A 16,524-nucleotide genomic window follows, 5' to 3' on the forward strand; every position below is an offset into this window, starting at 1 on the left:
TGAACTGCTGCGAGTGCCAGGAGGCCTCCAACAGCTCTGGAAGGCTGGGCTCCACCTGAGAAAGCTTGAGCAGAACACAGAGCAAGTTCTAACTGTTGCTAGAGTACCTCCACCCCAACCCTAGTCCTTTCCAGTCTTCCATAGAAGCAGCCCTTGAACTTGGGATCCCAGTTCACTTGGACTCACCCGGGAGAGGCTAGCCAGTGCTGTGGGAGGGCTTCCTGTCTGTCACAGGCTCACGGGGTCTCCCTCCATCTCTGATATCCACTGAATTCTTCCCTTCCTTCTTGTCACAGTTCTGGGAGGAAGCTTCTCCCTTAGCCATGCTTCCAACCGAGATGATGTGCTGGCTTCAAAAAATGCTGAACCAGTCTTTCTTTCTTGGCCCAGGAAGTCATTAAAGAGGTTCCACTTAGAATTGAGGAGCATGACTGATGAGATGGCAATCATTTTAATCTCCTTATAAGTTGCATCCTTCGGTCACGATCTCTGTTGTGCCAGTTTAGACTCTGAGGGTCGGATCTGACACAGTTGTGTGTGGCGTTAGATTGTGGATGGAGGTTTCTTTGCCGCACAAAATATCCTTGTCCTGGTTTTTCTTTACTCTTGAGTCTTAACAGGAGCTGGGAGAGAAATAGGTTTCTGGTTTTGTAACTTGTGTCCCTGAGGTCACGTGGGGACAGTGACACTTTGCTCCCAGGGCTATCATGAGTGTCACACGTGAGGGGCTAAGAGCCTGCCTTTGGCTTCAATGTTTTGCTGCTGCTCTAATTCTGAGAAACAAAATCAGTAACTGTCCGTGTCCTTGGGGGTTGGTTGATGCAAGTCCCCTTTCCTCTCATGCGCCAGGGCCACGTCGGGGGTGGGAATGGACAGGTGAGGAATGGAAAGGAGAAAAACTGAAATGCAGGTGAGCACCAGGGCCTGGGAGCAGGAAGACACAGAATCACAGGCTCCCAGGCAACCTGTAGACTTACATGAATTCTCAGGTTTCCAAATACGCCAGAACCACTAACAGATAGTTCCATCACCCAGCAGTAAAACCAGAACAAACGTATTATTACTACATGTCGGGGCTACACGGAGATATGCTACTTGATGTTAAGATTGTTTCTGGGAATTCAAGCACTTACAATTATATTTGTTTTCAAACCTGTGCTTAACTGTTGGTAGCGTTTTACCATAGGCTAGAGTAGAATTGTCGTAATTTGTTGGAATGAGTATCGAGAACATGTTCCGCGCTTCGCACAGTGCCTTATGTCTTTGCGAAAATGCACCTGGTTTATAGTTGGAGCTTCAGGTAGCAGGGAGGGTGGCCGGAGGTCCCTCCATTGAGCCCTGGAATGTTCCCCAGGCCCTCACACTGAGGTCAGTCACTATAGCTCCATCTGCAGAAGAAGTGGCTGAGACGGGGAGCAGCCAGGTGAGTTGACTCCAGATGCCACAGCTGGTGAGGGGCAGGCGTTTCTGGCTCAGCGCTAGGTTCTGGATCGCCGGCTGTACTATGGGGCTCAGTGATGTGGACTGTACCCTACAAGCTGCTGGAGAAACAGAAGCATTTGAAGTATAGGGATTAGGAACCAGTTCAGTTGGGTCTTTCATAAATCCCTGCTAATCACGACCCTGGGACCAGAGGCCTACGTGGAGAGAATAGGTGCTACATGGAGCACCACAGGTGGCTCCGGGAGAGGACCCGGGGGCAGAGTGGGGCCCGAGGGAAGAGCAGGTGGGAGATTACTGCAGGGGAGGAGTCCAGGGAAGGAGTGAGAGCCCAGACAAGAGCTGTGGAGCAGAGCAACAGGTGGAAGACCTTTTGAGGTTTGGCTTGGACCGGTTTTGGTTAGCGGCCGATCCAAGGGCAGTGGAGGGGGCTCCTGGTCTCCGGCCTCTGTACCTGTGGGTCCCTTTTGCGTGGGAGGCAGAGAACATGCTCTCCACCCCAGGGTTTTGACCTCCTGGCTCCTCCTCATCCTCCCGGCTGGCTCTTCCACTCTCCCCAACTTGGTCCCAGGCCCCCCATCCCTTGCTAGTCACCCTAAGGTGGCCCATCGGGCCCCATGACGACTACCCACAGCTGACAGCTCCCACATCCACCTTCCTAGAGCCTTCTCCTCCTGGCAGCTGCCCACCACCCCAGACTTCCAGGATTTGCAGCCCATCTCCCCGGTCTGGCAGTGGCACCACCAGCCACTCCTCTGCTCTGGCCAAAGTCCCGGGACTTACTCTTGACACATCTGTCTGCCGTATTTTCCACATCAGCTTGATCATTAGCACAAGTCCGTCCTTCTACCGAAAGATGTCTTGGATCTTCCTTCTCCCTCTCCCTCCTCTGCAATCACCAGTTCGCCTGCCCTCCTCTTGCTCAGAGCCCAGCCTGGCACAGCCATCACCTCCCCAGAGACTCCTCCCCACCCATCCCTTGTGCGGCAGCCGGCATGGGCACCCTGTGTGTCCCTGCTGTCCTGCTTCCTTCCACGGACTGCTGTCCTTTCTACCCCTGGTCCTTTGAGCTGCCGCCTGGAGTGGTCTGCTCCCTGCTGGCTCCTTCTCACCCTGTGGGTGATAAACAGACTTTCTCCAGAGAGATCCCCCAACCACGCATCTCTTTCATGGCATCTTGTTTTCTTTCCATGCTCTTCCCATTATCGGTCATCGTCAACATACTCCGCGTTTGCTTCATTTATTCACTAGCATGCGCATCAGGCCTATGACAGGCCAGACCCCAGACGTTGTGCTGGGCACTTAACAAGAATTTGTAGGAGGCAGAGACACCTTTGTGACTGCAGGGAGATAGGAGACTCCAGTGTTTGGTGGCTCATGCTGGAGTCAGATGACGAGAGCACCCAGGATGAGAAAAGCAGGTGAGGTAGCAAATGCCCCTACTCGTAGGTTGTCTTGAGGGTTTCAGCGGTGAGCGGAGTTTGGACCCCCAGTGAGCACCATAATGCTCAGGAAAAGGACAAGAAGAGTCACCGTAGCAGTAGGTGGGGGTCCGGGGCAGGTGGCGTTTACATGGAAGCCCCAGGGGTAGAGGGAGTTCTTAGGGTGCTGTCAGGACGGCAACACGCAGGTGCATGGAGGTCAGGTCAACGCTGGGCAGCCTGTGCGGCCTTGGGCAGGGGCAGGAGGGCGGCCTGGAAGCCAGTCAGTAGCCATGGACTGGGAAGCAAGCGGGAGGCATGTGGGGCGCCAAGTTTGTGAACCGCCCTTAAGGAGACCAGGAAGTGGGTGGACTCAGGGTCAAGGGCCATCCCCAGTCTGGTGGTGCATGCAGGGCTGGGCGCTGGGCTGGGCACTGTTTTCTGCTAGAACACACGAGGGGGGTTGTCGGAGGCACAGAAAAGGATGGCAGACGGCGGTCTCTGAGGTGGGCAGTGGGCGGACTGGGGCAGGACACGAGCCAGGATAGCCTCCACCCCAACCTTCGAGTCCAGTGGTGCTGCTTTGCAGATGTCATAGGACAGGGTGCATGCCCGGGCCTGGAGACAGATGAGTCCCCTCCTTCCCCAGCTTACACCTGGCCCACACTGACGGCGTGCATGCTGGGAACCGTGACCTCGCCACTGGGGTCCTGATGTCCTGTCCCATCGGAGCCTCTCTGTGCTTCACCCAGTGCCAGGTCCCCACCACTGCCTGATGAAAGGCAGACCACAGAGATGGAGGTGGCCGCTAGGGCCCACCGGACATCAGTGGGGATAGTTCAGTGGACATTTTGAGTGCTTTTAAAACATCCCAGTACCGAGTTTCATTTATCTCACGGCTGTTGTGAATGAGAGCACGTCACATGCAGGATGCTCCGCTGGCAGCTGCGCTCGGAGTCCCTGTGCTCGGAAGGATTAGGTCCGCCTGGTCACTGGTCGTGTCTACTGCTGCCACCAGAGCGAGGCCTCTGAGTGGTTCCACCACCACCACACGGAGCTGAGACCCTGACTCTTGGGGGGCTTCCTCCCACTCCACGTGCTCATCCCTTAGCATTACTCCTGCCTAGAGGACAGAGCTGGCACTTGCTCACCCCTCACCCGGTCTTCCTCTGTGTGTTTCTGAAACTTAATGATTTTAACTGACAATCTGATGACGGAGATGAGAAGACTCTGATCCCTCCGCCCCGAGCATATCCTTAAGGGATTTGCTTCGTGGGGTCATGTCTTTTCACAAGCTGCTTCCTCTTTCGAGACTGGTCACAGGGTCCCTTTTGTGTATCAATAATGCCTGCGGTGATCCCGCATTTACCACTGGATGGTGCGCGTAACAGGCAAGATGTTACCAAATGCAGTGCATTCCCAAAGTAGCGCAGCGGAAGGCACCTGCTATGTGGTGTGGAGCTGTCCGGGCACTGACTATCCTGCCATGGGAGTGTGTGGCTGTTGGTTCCACGGCTTGTGCGGTGTCTGAATATGCTGACTGCCTACCGACACACGGCATATCCTATCATCTGTCCCACAAAGCTTGTGCTGCTGCACTATCACTGTGTCTTTCCTTTCCCTGCAGAACAATTCCAGTTGGCTTATTTTCCTTTTCTTTTTTCTTTTCACCAGTGGACCGTATCGTGGGTCTGGATCAGGTCACGGGCATGACGGAGACAGCCTTTGGCTCTGCGTATAAAACCAAGAAGGGCATGTTTCGGACTGTCGGGCAGCTCTACAAAGAATCCCTCACCAAACTGATGGCAACTCTCCGGAACACCAACCCTAACTTCGTCCGCTGCATCATTCCAAATCACGAGAAGCGAGTACGTGTCACATGGAACATAATGCTGGTATTGGAAATGGACCCGGGTCAGGTAACAAAGATGAAAGCATAAAACTGTCATTTGCTTGATTAGGCTGGAAAACTGGATCCGCACCTAGTGCTTGATCAGCTTCGCTGTAACGGCGTTCTGGAAGGAATCAGGATCTGTCGCCAGGGGTTCCCCAACCGGATAGTTTTCCAGGAATTCAGACAGAGGTATTGCTAATTTTGACCTTTTTCCCATATGTTTCATAGCTTATCTTGACAGGTATCAAAACAGCGAGCTGATGAGGAAAAACGTTTCCCTGTTTCCGAGATGTTTGAGTTGCCTTTTTTTTTTTTTAAATAAAGATTTTATTCACTTATTCATGAGAGACACAGAGAGGGAGGCAGAGACACAGGCAGAGGGAGAAGCAGGCTCCCTGCGAGGAGCCTGATGCAGGACTCGATCCCAAGACCCCAGGCTCACGACCCAAGCTGAAGGCAGATGCTCAACCACTGAGCCACCCAGGTGCCCCTGAGTTGCCTTTTCATATAGGGAAGGGATAATCATTACCTCGTTACTAGCCAAGAATATCAAGCGCTGTCTTTATAGAGTGCTAACTTGCCAGTGGCCACTAGAGGTGCCTGAAAGTCTAGCTCCCGGCAGCGTGAGCTAGATCCTTGAGGCTGGGAGCCGGCCCTGCACTCGTGTGCACATGGGTCTGCCCAGGATTCACACATGATTATTTTCTGACCAATTTTTTAAAATATGAATAATGTGTGTTCCTTTAGAAAAATTTGAAAATATGTGAGAGGTAAAAATCATTCAGAAGTGACTCCTGCAAACATTGGGGTTATTTTTCTCCACCTTTTAATGAGTATATCCATGTAGATGTGTTCATGTGTGAACGTACGTGTATGTTTCCCACCATGTGTGTGTGCGCACAGGTCCACTCACAGTCCTTTTACTAGCATAGGAGAGGGACTAGGATAGATTAGAAAAGGATTAAGAAAGATCAACGAAGTGGATGCGATACAAATGAATAAAAACATGAGAAACTGATTTTTTCTAACATATCATGTAATTTGTGTATCATTGGGTATTTCTGTCATTTGCTTTTTTCATATTTCACTTGGAAATGAGATCTTCAGTTATGACGCATTGGCTGTCCTGTGACATAAGCAAGTCTGCAGGTCAGAGACGGGCACATTCTGCTACCAGTCCAGATGGAATCCAGCTGAGAGATTATTCCAGTCCTTACAGGTTTGGGGGAGGCCTTACCATGGCCCCACTGTGTGCCCCCAATGGTAGAATTTTGCTTTTTGTTGGTAGGAGAAAAAGCACCATAGTTGGTACTGACTGACGCAGCCAGGATTCATCCTTTCACGCAGCCACTCTTTGCTAAAATGTGTTTTATGGAGGTACGACCCACCCAACGTGCCCAGATCTTAGGTGTGCAGCCTGGCGAGCACACGCATGCCCAGGCCAGTGCCGTCGTGAGCATCACCCTGGTTCTTCCCAATGTTCTAGGTAGAGGCCTCCAGGCATTGCTCTACTACGTAATAAACGCCTGCAAATCACCGCACAGAGAGCAGGTTCTCCTTGCAGTTTAGGCCTGTGAACATTTGGGGGAAAATGAAAAACAAAAGATTTTTTTCAAACACCATGGCTTACTCTTCTGCGCCACAACTTCTCAGACCTAGTGTTTGTCTTTGGAGAATTCGTGTCCTGTTCAGTTTGCCTCCTTCCTGTTTTGAGAAAGAAAAGCTAGATCTGCAGAAAATCTCAGATCATCACCCTGTCGTGTTTTTACTCTTCCTGTGACATGGTTACCTATCCCATTCTTGCCTTTTAAAGAAACGTAACTCACAGTTAGCAGGGAGATGTTTCCACAGATTTTTACCGAAGATTTTGGGGCTGTTTTTTTTACAGATATGAGATCCTAACTCCAAATGCTATCCCTAAAGGTTTCATGGACGGCAAACAGGCCTGCGAACGAATGGTAAGCTTTCTCTGACTCCACTGCCCTGCAGGCTACCGATAGCATCTGCCCCATAGCCAGCAGTAAATGGACTCTTTCTCTTTTAGATCCGGGCTTTAGAACTGGACCCAAACTTGTACAGAATCGGACAGAGCAAGATATTTTTCCGAGCTGGCGTGCTGGCACACTTAGAGGAAGAAAGGGATCTAAAGATCACCGACATCATTATCTTCTTCCAGGCTGTCTGCAGAGGCTACCTGGCCAGAAAGTAAGTGGGGACTCACAAATTAGATGTTCACTAAGCATGTGCTTGGGCTGGGCGTTGTGCTGGAGATGCAAGAGTGAGGGATGCAAGATCCCTGTCCCACAGCAGGATGGGTGTCCAGGTGCGCAGAGGGATGTTCCACTGGAGGACACGCGACCATGAGGGAAGAGATGAGTTGAGGCACAAAATCAAGGGTTCAGGGGCTCACTTCAGCGTGGGTTCTCGGCGAAGGTTTCTCTGAAGCTGTGAAAACTGCAGGATGAGAGAGTGCTGACCCTGGGGAAGGGGGCAGGGACAGAGCAGCTGTCTGGGGATGGGAGCACAGTTGTAGTTTTGGAAAGCATCAGTGTCCTCTGAGCAGGTGTGGCAGCCCGGCATGTCAAGGGCATGATGGGGCAGTGGGGGACCCTGCAGGCTCGCTGGAGTTTCAAGGTCTCCCAGCTGCCACAGCAGACTGGAATGGGGCCAGAGAGGAATCAGGTGGGCTGCGTGGGCAGGTGATGGAGACCCAGAGTGGTTACTGGACTCAAGATCCAATCACAAGGCCTCAGGGCCGGCACAGAACCAGAGGCAGTGATGGTGTTTCCTTTATCTCCTCCTACAGGAGGCCGGGGCTTGGGAGGGAGGAGGGCACAGCCTGCCATCCAGGCCCCTGAGGCCAGCAACACCAATAGCACCCCGCTGGAGGCTTGGGACCACAGCGCTGGGCTCAGGGTGTCTGCCTCTGACACTGTTGCCAAATGAGGAGGAGGTGGTGTTTGTGAGTCTCTGCCCACATATAACAGGGTCCCGAGCTAAGGAGGAGGCACAGGTCAAGGAAAATGATGGTGTCTTCAGTGGTTCACAGCAGGACACCGTGGATGAGGAGGAGCAGAAGCCTTGGGTTTACCTGTTGTTGTTTGCAGCATGTTAACTGTTGGCAGCATCACCGTCCCATGGCCACCAGCCCACAGGATGCCCAAGGGGACAGGACTGAGCACAGCCAGGTGCCTTCCTTCGTGCCTTGAGCTGGGAGCACGTCCACAACTTCCAGAGCTTCCAGAAACTAGAACAGTTGATGCACAGGGAACGAGCTACATACACTGAGAGCATGTGCCGCTGCTTCACCAAAGTCTAAACCCTGCAACACTGTCGTTGGGATCAGTCCTCAGGAACAAAGATCTCGTCTCGAGGACAGAGACCGGATATGCCTGTGTGACTGCTGCATAAGGAGCAGCTCTGTGACTTGCGGCCCCTTCGGTCATGCTCCGTGCAGGCTGGGGTGGACTAGAGCAAGGGGCTCAGAGGAGCCAGAGTAGAACGTGCGAGAAGCAGAGCAGTGCTTACAGTGGTCAGGAAAGGTAGGCGTGTGTCCGTGACCCGTGACCTTGAGGTTGGAGCGCCTTGGGGTCACCAGGACAAGTGTATAGAGACTGAAGAAACAGGTGGCTTCCTGACGATGTGCTTCAGGTGCGGGGCAGGTGTCCCGGTTCCAATGAGTGTTGCGGGGAAGGAACTCCTCACTGAGACAGAATAACTGGCGTGTCCTTGACCCATTCTGATGGTCTTCTCCCAGGGGCCCCCGGATGCAACAGGACAGCAGGTCTCAGTAAGGACATTGAGGGATGTTCACTGCAGTCTTGAAGGACGCAGTGAGGATTGGGAGGCAGATGCTATTTTGTAGTCTCAACATACTTAAAGTTCTCGCTCTTGCAGAAACTTAAAATTAAGGCTTGGCCAAGCTTGCGTGGCTGGGGAGCATATATTAGGAGGAGGAAGGTCTTGTAGGGAGCAGAGCAGTGGGCTGGAGGACGGCCTATGCAGGGATTCCTGTAAGGAAACGTGAGCCACAGCAGAAGGGCAACAAGTCTTAGTTTGTGCCTTGGACCTAGAACCTTCTGCTCCCAAGGCCGTCCTACGTGACTCCAGTGCATGCTGGTCATTGCAGTGAGCGAGTAATTATAAATGTTTCTTACCATCTTTCCCATTTCCTCCACGTGCCCCTCTTTCCCGGGAGAACCCCATAGCCAGTCTTGCAAAGAGTTTTGCAAAGATCTCGAGAGGAATAATCGCAGGTCCCAAGGTGCCCGGGTGTTCGTTCATTCACCCGGAAGACATGACTTGAGGGGCCTCGAGTACATGGCTCTCTACTCCTGGGGAGCTGCACCTGCTTGGGAAGGGGCCACATTCGTGGACAGAGTGGTGCTTGATGCTGCGACAGGGAGTGAAGGAGGCCACAAGTCACGCCAGCGCCCAGAAACCCCAGGGAGCCAAATGTTTGAAGTAGCGGGTGGTCCACAGGAGCGTGAAGCAGAGAAGGCAAGCTGACGTGGCTGATGGAAAAGCTTGAATCTACGAACCCTGTCACCAGTATCAGAAATACAGGGTCAGGAGGTGATGGGCGGAGCCAGGAGCTGTGTCTCCTGGAAGCGCCACCGTGAGCAGGAGAAGATAAGTGGCCTCCTAGGAGGAGGCAGCGCAGGACCATGAACGAGGATGGGGCTGGGGCATCAGAAAGGGAGCCCTGTTCCTGAAGGCCTGTGAGAAATTGAAAAGACTCATAAGCACAATTAGCAGGTGGCTCTCAGGGCACATGGCCCGGGCAGCACCGGGTGGTGGGAAAGCCCAGACTCGGTGACAACAAGTTCGAGAAGCGCCCGTGTGTCCTGACTCCTTGGTCTCCAAACAGGAGGCATTCACCCGACCATCAAAATGCTGTAGAGGGAGGTCGCCCTGGGAGGAAGGGGGGCCGACGCTTCCTCTGTGCCAGGTGGAAAGAGAAAGTGCCAGCCCCAAAGGGAACGTCGAGGGGCGCCAGCAGGGGAGGATGAGGAGGGTGGGTCTCGCTGGGTGGGCACCGTCAAAGCGTGGTTTTCTGTCCCCGCTGAGCTGCTCTCGGTCTCCAGGGCCTTCGCCAAGAAGCAGCAGCAGCTGAGCGCCCTGAAGGTCCTGCAGCGGAACTGCGCCGCATACCTGAAGCTCCGGCACTGGCAGTGGTGGCGTGTCTTCACGAAGGTGAGCCCCAGGAGGTGGCAGTGGGGGATGGACAGCGGGCCCCCAGCCAGGGCACACAGCGACACTCACAGTCCCGTTGTGTCGCAGGTGAAGCCGCTCCTGCAAGTGACCCGCCAGGAGGAAGAGCTTCAGGCCAAAGACGAGGAGCTGCTGAAGGTGAAGGAGAGGCAGACGAAGGTGGAGGGCGAGCTGGAGGAAATGGAGAGGAAGCACCAGCAGGTGTGTGCCCGGCCTGTGGGCCTGCCCCCACGTCTTCCCCATGTGTCGTTGGCACTGCTCCCCAAAGCACAGGCATTTGGGAAGAGAGGTGACAGACACAATGCCCCCCGCATTTGGGCTTGTGTAAAGTCAGCCCGCCTCGTGTGTTCCTGCCTTGGTCCTTCATGGAGCCGTGGGCGGTCACGTTTGTGGTGGGGCGCGTGTCTGACACCTCTTTGCCCTGAGGCTCCCAGCAATGTCTCCTGCCTGAGAGTGCATGTGAGGGACCTCAAAATGAGGATGGGACTGCACCAGGCCCCCTTGGGTCCCAGCTGGTTACGCTTCAGGGGCAAAGCAGAGCCCCAGGAAGCATCCCACAACAGTGGTGTAGGGGCCACAAAGGGGAACTACCAAGGCCACCGTGCTCACTTGATGCCAAACCACCACAATCATCCCCACAGACATGTTTGAATAATATCTTCCCTCTTTGTCCATTATCTTAATAGAAGAACAGTCATTAAAATAATGTGAATTTAGTGTTAGGATAGTCCGAGACCATAGAAACAACCAGAAATGCTTTCATCTAGCTGGTTTTTGCTGTAGCTACAGAATATCAAGTTTCCCCAGCGACATTACATAGCTTGAACCCTCAGTTTCTTTGGTGGCGAGCCCTTGGCCTCTGAAATCCTGGAGACTGTGTCTGGTGTGGGCATGGGGGGCAAATGACCACGCCGGGTGCTCCACTGTGATTGCAGCTCTTGGAAGAGAAGAACATCCTAACAGAGCAGCTCCAAGCAGAGACAGAGCTCTTCGCTGAGGCAGAAGAAATGAGAGCCAGGCTCGCCGCCAAGAAGCAGGAGCTGGAGGAGATTCTCCATGACTTGGAATCCAGGGTCGAAGAGGAAGAAGAACGAAACCAAATCCTCCAAAATGAAAAGAAGAAAATGCAAGCTCACATTCAAGTACGTCCGATAGTCTTTATTTAGGATTCTGTTGTGGGCTTTGCAGGTGGATCTATTAGGTCAATAGAGGCTGTAGATCTGGACGGGAGCCCCAAGTCAAGGTGTTGCCCCTAACGGAGGACCGTCATTGGAAGTCTACAGGGATAGATCCTGTTTGAGCACAGAGCTGTTGTAGTTGTGTTCTGAGGGCACACACAACAATTCACAGTAGGAACAGCCCAGGGTCTCCCACACTCTGGGACCGCATTTGGCCTGTGTTGTCAGTAATCACGGCACTGCTCACCCTGTTCCCCCCAATAGGCACCTGTCAGGTGGCTTGGTTCCTGAGACGGGCTTGGGTCTGACCCAGGAGGTGGCCAACAGTCAGGATGAAACACTTGGCCCTTCCTGGGCTGTGTTACCGGGACACAGGCTGTCCTCATGCAAAGCGCAGCTGTACTGGGGTTGGTGGGGTCAGTGTCCAGGCACACGGCTCAGACAGCCCTTCCCTGCCCACACCCAGGACGCACCCCCCATCTTCCCCTGGGCTCCCACCCCAGACCTCCCCAATACCTTCTTCCTTCACGGGCCCAGCACCAAACCTCCTTCCAGGTCTCACCTTGAGTTTTTTCTCACCCTGTAGCTTATGTTGACAAAGCACAGACAGTTCAGATGTTTCACAGAAGCACAAAAGATATCAGGTTATTTCCTTGGCAGATATCTCACATGGTAACTCATCTGGACACTTTGCATTCTTCAGCACAAACGCTTTTCAAGTACCGCCTAATAGGTGAGCAGACTATCACCAAACCTGGAAAAGTACATGTTAATCCAGCAATTCTAGTTCTGGGACTTTAAGCAGAAATCTGTGCAAGCCATCTAATTATCTTAACAACTGGGGTTTATTAAGCCGGGATAGTACCATCCAGTTACGAGTAATAAGTTTATTTCCATGGCGATCCATTAACGCATTACTAAGGATCGTTGTACAGATCCAACCAAAAATGCCTTTCCGTAACATAAATTCGTACACATCATTTCATATGGGAAGACACAGAGACCCTGACTCTTCACAGTAATGAGCTCTCCTTAGTGGTGACAACAGTTTTGATTTTTTTTTCCTCTTTAAGAGCCATGTGCTCGTCTTAGAAATAACATTTGTCTCGTGTGGCAGGAGGACACCCAAACTCCCCACCAGGGTCCTCAGCCTAGTTTCTTATACTCCAGATTTTAACACCCTCACATGAAATGCTTACATTTTTTAAGACTTATTTATTTGAGAGAGAGGGAGGAGGAGCCAAAGGAGAGAACATGGAGCCTGATGAGGGGCTCGATCTCACGACCTGAGCCAAAGTCGAGTTAGATGCTTCACCACCTACACCACCCAGATGCCCCAGAATGCTTGCATTTTTTTAGTCTATTTAGAAAAACCAATATGTCCCTATAGAGCAACAGAGTTTGCATTTGTGTTTTGCTTTTCCAGTACTTTCTATTTCGTTCTTCACTAGACTCTCTTCTCTAGACCCTAGATTTTTGGCATGGCTATCTGAATTTATTATTTCCTTCTGTGACACGTAAATTCATTCAGACATATTCTAAAAACGGTAAGGTGATAGTTATTATTTTCTTTTGCCTTTTACCTCTCTCTGAGGAAAGTAGAGGTATCAGAAGCCAGGACCTCCTGGGCCCTATGGTCCCTGCACGGCCCCTGGGAGATAACTCAGCCTCGTTGGTCTCTCCTGTCCTTTTTCTGACCGGGGAGACTTTAAGGGGCTTCTGACCTGTGCCCCTTGCAACCAGAACTACTGGAGCTGGTTTTGGATTTGATGTTTTTTAAGATGAATTTCCTGATGACGTTATCAATAAGCGATTATTGTAGAAAAACCTAGTGACCACAGCAGCACTCCTGGTCTCCTCCCTCCCATCAGCCCCATTACTGCTTTTCTGTCTGCTTACATGGGTTTCTAAGCAGATTACACAGATTCATTTATTAATTGAAATTATAGGGACGACTGAGTTGGTTAAGCATCTGACTCTTGATTTTAGCTAGGATCATGGGATCGAGTCCCTGTCGGGCTCCACGCTGAGTGTGGAGTCTGCTTGGGTCTCTCCTTCCCTTGCCCCCATTCATGCTCTTTCTCAAATTTTTTTTTTAAGATTTTATTTATTCATGAGAGACAGAGAGAGAGAGAGAGAGGCAGAGACACAGGCAGAGGGAGAAGCAGGCGCCCTGCGGGGAGCCTGATGCACAACTCGATCCCAGGATGCCAGGGTCACACACTGAGCCAAAGGTAGATGCTCAACCACTGAGCCACCCCACGTGCCTCCCCCCTCAAATAAGTTTTAAAAAAGAAAAGAAGTGATACTGAACACATAGGTTATGTTCACTGCTCTTGTGAACTTAGGAGTGTCCGGTGCAGGGGTGCACCTCAGAAACCCCACTGTGGGAAAGTGTAGGGCAAATGACCTATTTTGTTGTGTTTTAAAAACAAGTGGCGAGGGAGGGAGGGGGAGACCCAAGGGGCCCTAGAGAAGGAAGGAGTCTTCATAGGCTTACCAGTCACCTTGTTTGGATTCCAGTACAAACGAACAAATGTATTTTTAAGCAGTCTTGATCTCTTAGAAAGACAGCTGGAGGTTTTACAGAATAAAATGTGAGGTTTGGGAGTTGCTTCAAAATAACCTTGGTGGGGGGCACCCAGGTGGCTCAGTGGTTGAGCGTCTACCTTGGGCTCAGGGCGTGATTCCAGGGTCCTGAGATTGAGTCCCGCATCGGGCTCCCTGCAGGGAACCTGCTTCTCCCTCTGCCTGTGTCTCTGCCTCTGTCTCTGTGTTCTTTCATGAATAAATAAATACAATCTTTTTAAAAAAAATAATAAAATAACCTCAGGGTGACCTGGGAGGGGGGTGAGGCACTCAGGTGGAGAAGAAGTGACATGGGCCAGAATCAGTGCTTGTCACGGCAGAGCCAGTGGCTGCGTCAGTATCAGGCTCTGTGCTGCTCTGAGCTCTTGGATGTGTGTTCGAGGCTTTTACATGGGTGTCCTTCCAGAATCAACCGTGATCAGTGTCTGAAATTTCCTGAACATTGATGTGTACGTACAACCCTGCTTCGTTGCGTCTGTTTATTACAGACATAAGGTAGGGTGTGAGACAGAAGAGTAGTTCACCGAATCCGCTGTAGACACTAGCATCCCACCCCGCCTGCGGGTAGGCTCACGCTGTGGAAGTCAGGCTTAAGTGGAGACCACCCACCTCACTGACCTGTGACCACAGTATGAGTTTGAATTACTGCGTTACTCATTTTGAAAAATACACCAACTTCTACCCACTTTGAACTACCAGGATATTTCGTAGTGTGTTCACTGTTCCTCCATGTTATATATAACGCTTTGCTTTTTTTTTTTCTTTTACGTAAATCGCATCTGCGACTATTTCCTCAAATTCCTGGTTTAAAAGGCACGCTCGTTTTCAGAGCTTGCCATACGTCACTACGTTGACTTCCAGAAGGATCTGGCTTGTACTCCAGCCTGCAGCAGATACATGTCTGCACCTCCTATTTATACAAATGTCCTTGCCATTTTGAAAACCAAAAGTTGGCATTTGACTTTTAACACACGTTCCTCTGATGCTTCGCGTGCGGCAGGACTTTGTGGAGCAGGTGGGCAGCTGACTGTGTGTTCTGCCTCCCAAGGACCTAGAGGAGCAATTGGATGAGGAAGAAGGCGCTCGCCAGAAACTACAGCTGGAAAAGGTGACAGCGGAAGCAAAAATCAAGAAGATGGAGGAGGAGATCCTGCTGCTTGAGGACCAGAATTCCAAATTTATCAAAGTAAGAGAGTATTTGCATTACAAGGTTGGTCTCAGACCTGGGAAGTACATACGTTGATGCACTCACTGGAAGGGGCTTCTTCCAATGGGAAATTCTCAAGAATTCGGGTTCGTTTACTTACTTTTCTCTCCAAGGCTCTACCCGTAGAGGTTTCTAAAGATAGAAACAACATAATTTTTTTAATCTACCAAATTAATAGCCTTCTCATCTTTTAGACGTTTGACATGCATGTTTCACACCTACTGAGCCCTCCTCAGTGACCTCGTCTACAGAGCAAGGGGATCCAGGGGCGGGCCACAAGCACCTGCTTTCTGAGCGAGACCAGGCCCCAGATGTGGTTTGGAAGCCTGCTCTTAAGCCGTCAATTCTTTCTTCTCAGGAAAAGAAACTCATGGAAGATCGCATTGCAGAGTGTTCCTCTCAGCTGGCTGAGGAGGAAGAAAAGGCCAAAAACTTGGCCAAAATCAGGAATAAGCAGGAAGTGATGATCTCGGATTTAGAAGGTTAGTGTTTGGCGTCAGAGAAATGGAGGACTGGGACGTGTGAGCGTTTAGATTTTACTTACATCAGAACAGGCTGTAAAAAATGTGCATGTGGGTCAATCCATTTGGAGTCAATTACTAAAATAGGTCTGTTTTGAGTTATTATTTCCTGCCCAGTCTCCAAGCATTTATGATGGGATAGTACTAATTTAACTTAGTTTTTTTTTTAAAGATCTTACTGAGAGAGAGAGCACAAGCAGGGGGAGAGGCAGACGGAGAGGGAGAAGCAGACTCCCCACTGAGCAGGGAGCCTGATGTGGGGCTCCATCCCAGGACCCCGGGATCAGGACCTGAGATGAAGGCAAATGCTTCACTGACTGGGCCACCCAGGCGCCCCTAATTTTATTTTTTTAAGTGAGATCCCCTGGTGAAATATGTAGCCTCCCCTGGGGTGGACCCAGCAGGGCTCTAAATTAAGTTTGAGTCGTGGATGCCGCTGGACTTTGTGTGTGTCGACTCTAAGCTGCATAAGGGGCCCCTACTGCCACAAAAACTAGCAGGGACTGGAGCCACCGCTGAGGGCAGCCGCACCGCATGGTGACAGCCAGAATAGCCTCGAGGAATCCTAGATTTGCAAACTAGATCCTAGTTTTCTGAAAACGAAAGAGGGGCGGGACTGGGGAGGAGCCTGGAAGCCTCTGCTGTGACACAAGCAACCAGGGCTGGCATGTACACTGGAGGAGCAAGGGCACAGCCCTCGATCCCCCAGGTCGTGCGATGCCCGTGCAGTTGTGACCGCACTTTCTCAACGCGCTGCTCTCCTGGTGTGGCGGAAGTGTGGCTGTCTAAAAACAACCTCAGGGTTTTGCTGTCCTGTTGTTGAGCACAGACAAGGGAGGATGCCAGCATGAGAGGTGTTCACAAACCAGTTTTGCCAATCCGCATCTCCTCTGCTGGGGAAGAACACAAGGCAGATGTGCCTCTTCCTTCTCACGCATGTGACCGTCCTGTGATGCTTGGTCTCCTCTCTGAGTATGGGTTGTGCCAGAGAATGCCAAGGTGTATGGGGCTCAGTGTCACGAGGACCCCTTCCTGCAGAGTGTGGAGGGAGGGCGTGAAG

The 16,524-nt window shown here is 51.6% G+C and overlaps 1 protein-coding gene across 4 annotated transcripts in view; it reads left to right on the top strand.

The window, feature by feature from the left end:
- Nucleotides 1-16,524, top strand: part of MYH10 (myosin heavy chain 10) — a 121,698-nt gene that overhangs the window by 76,718 nt on the left and 28,456 nt on the right. For all 4 annotated transcript variants that reach the window (XM_055305128.1, XM_055305129.1, XM_055305130.1 and 1 more), the window contains exons 16-24: nucleotides 4,536-4,729; nucleotides 4,823-4,944; nucleotides 6,644-6,713; nucleotides 6,800-6,960; nucleotides 9,843-9,951; nucleotides 10,039-10,170; nucleotides 10,905-11,111; nucleotides 14,785-14,922; nucleotides 15,302-15,425. In XM_055305128.1, coding sequence (XP_055161103.1) covers nucleotides 4,536-4,729; nucleotides 4,823-4,944; nucleotides 6,644-6,713; nucleotides 6,800-6,960; nucleotides 9,843-9,951; nucleotides 10,039-10,170; nucleotides 10,905-11,111; nucleotides 14,785-14,922; nucleotides 15,302-15,425 — 1,257 coding nt within the window. The remainder of the gene's footprint in view (nucleotides 1-4,535; nucleotides 4,730-4,822; nucleotides 4,945-6,643; nucleotides 6,714-6,799; nucleotides 6,961-9,842; nucleotides 9,952-10,038; nucleotides 10,171-10,904; nucleotides 11,112-14,784; nucleotides 14,923-15,301; nucleotides 15,426-16,524) is intronic.

The sequence above is a fragment of the Nyctereutes procyonoides genome, unplaced genomic scaffold (genome assembly GCF_905146905.1).
Source record: "Nyctereutes procyonoides isolate TBG_1078 unplaced genomic scaffold, NYPRO_anot_genome, whole genome shotgun sequence".
Taxonomy (NCBI): Eukaryota; Metazoa; Chordata; class Mammalia; order Carnivora; family Canidae; genus Nyctereutes; species Nyctereutes procyonoides.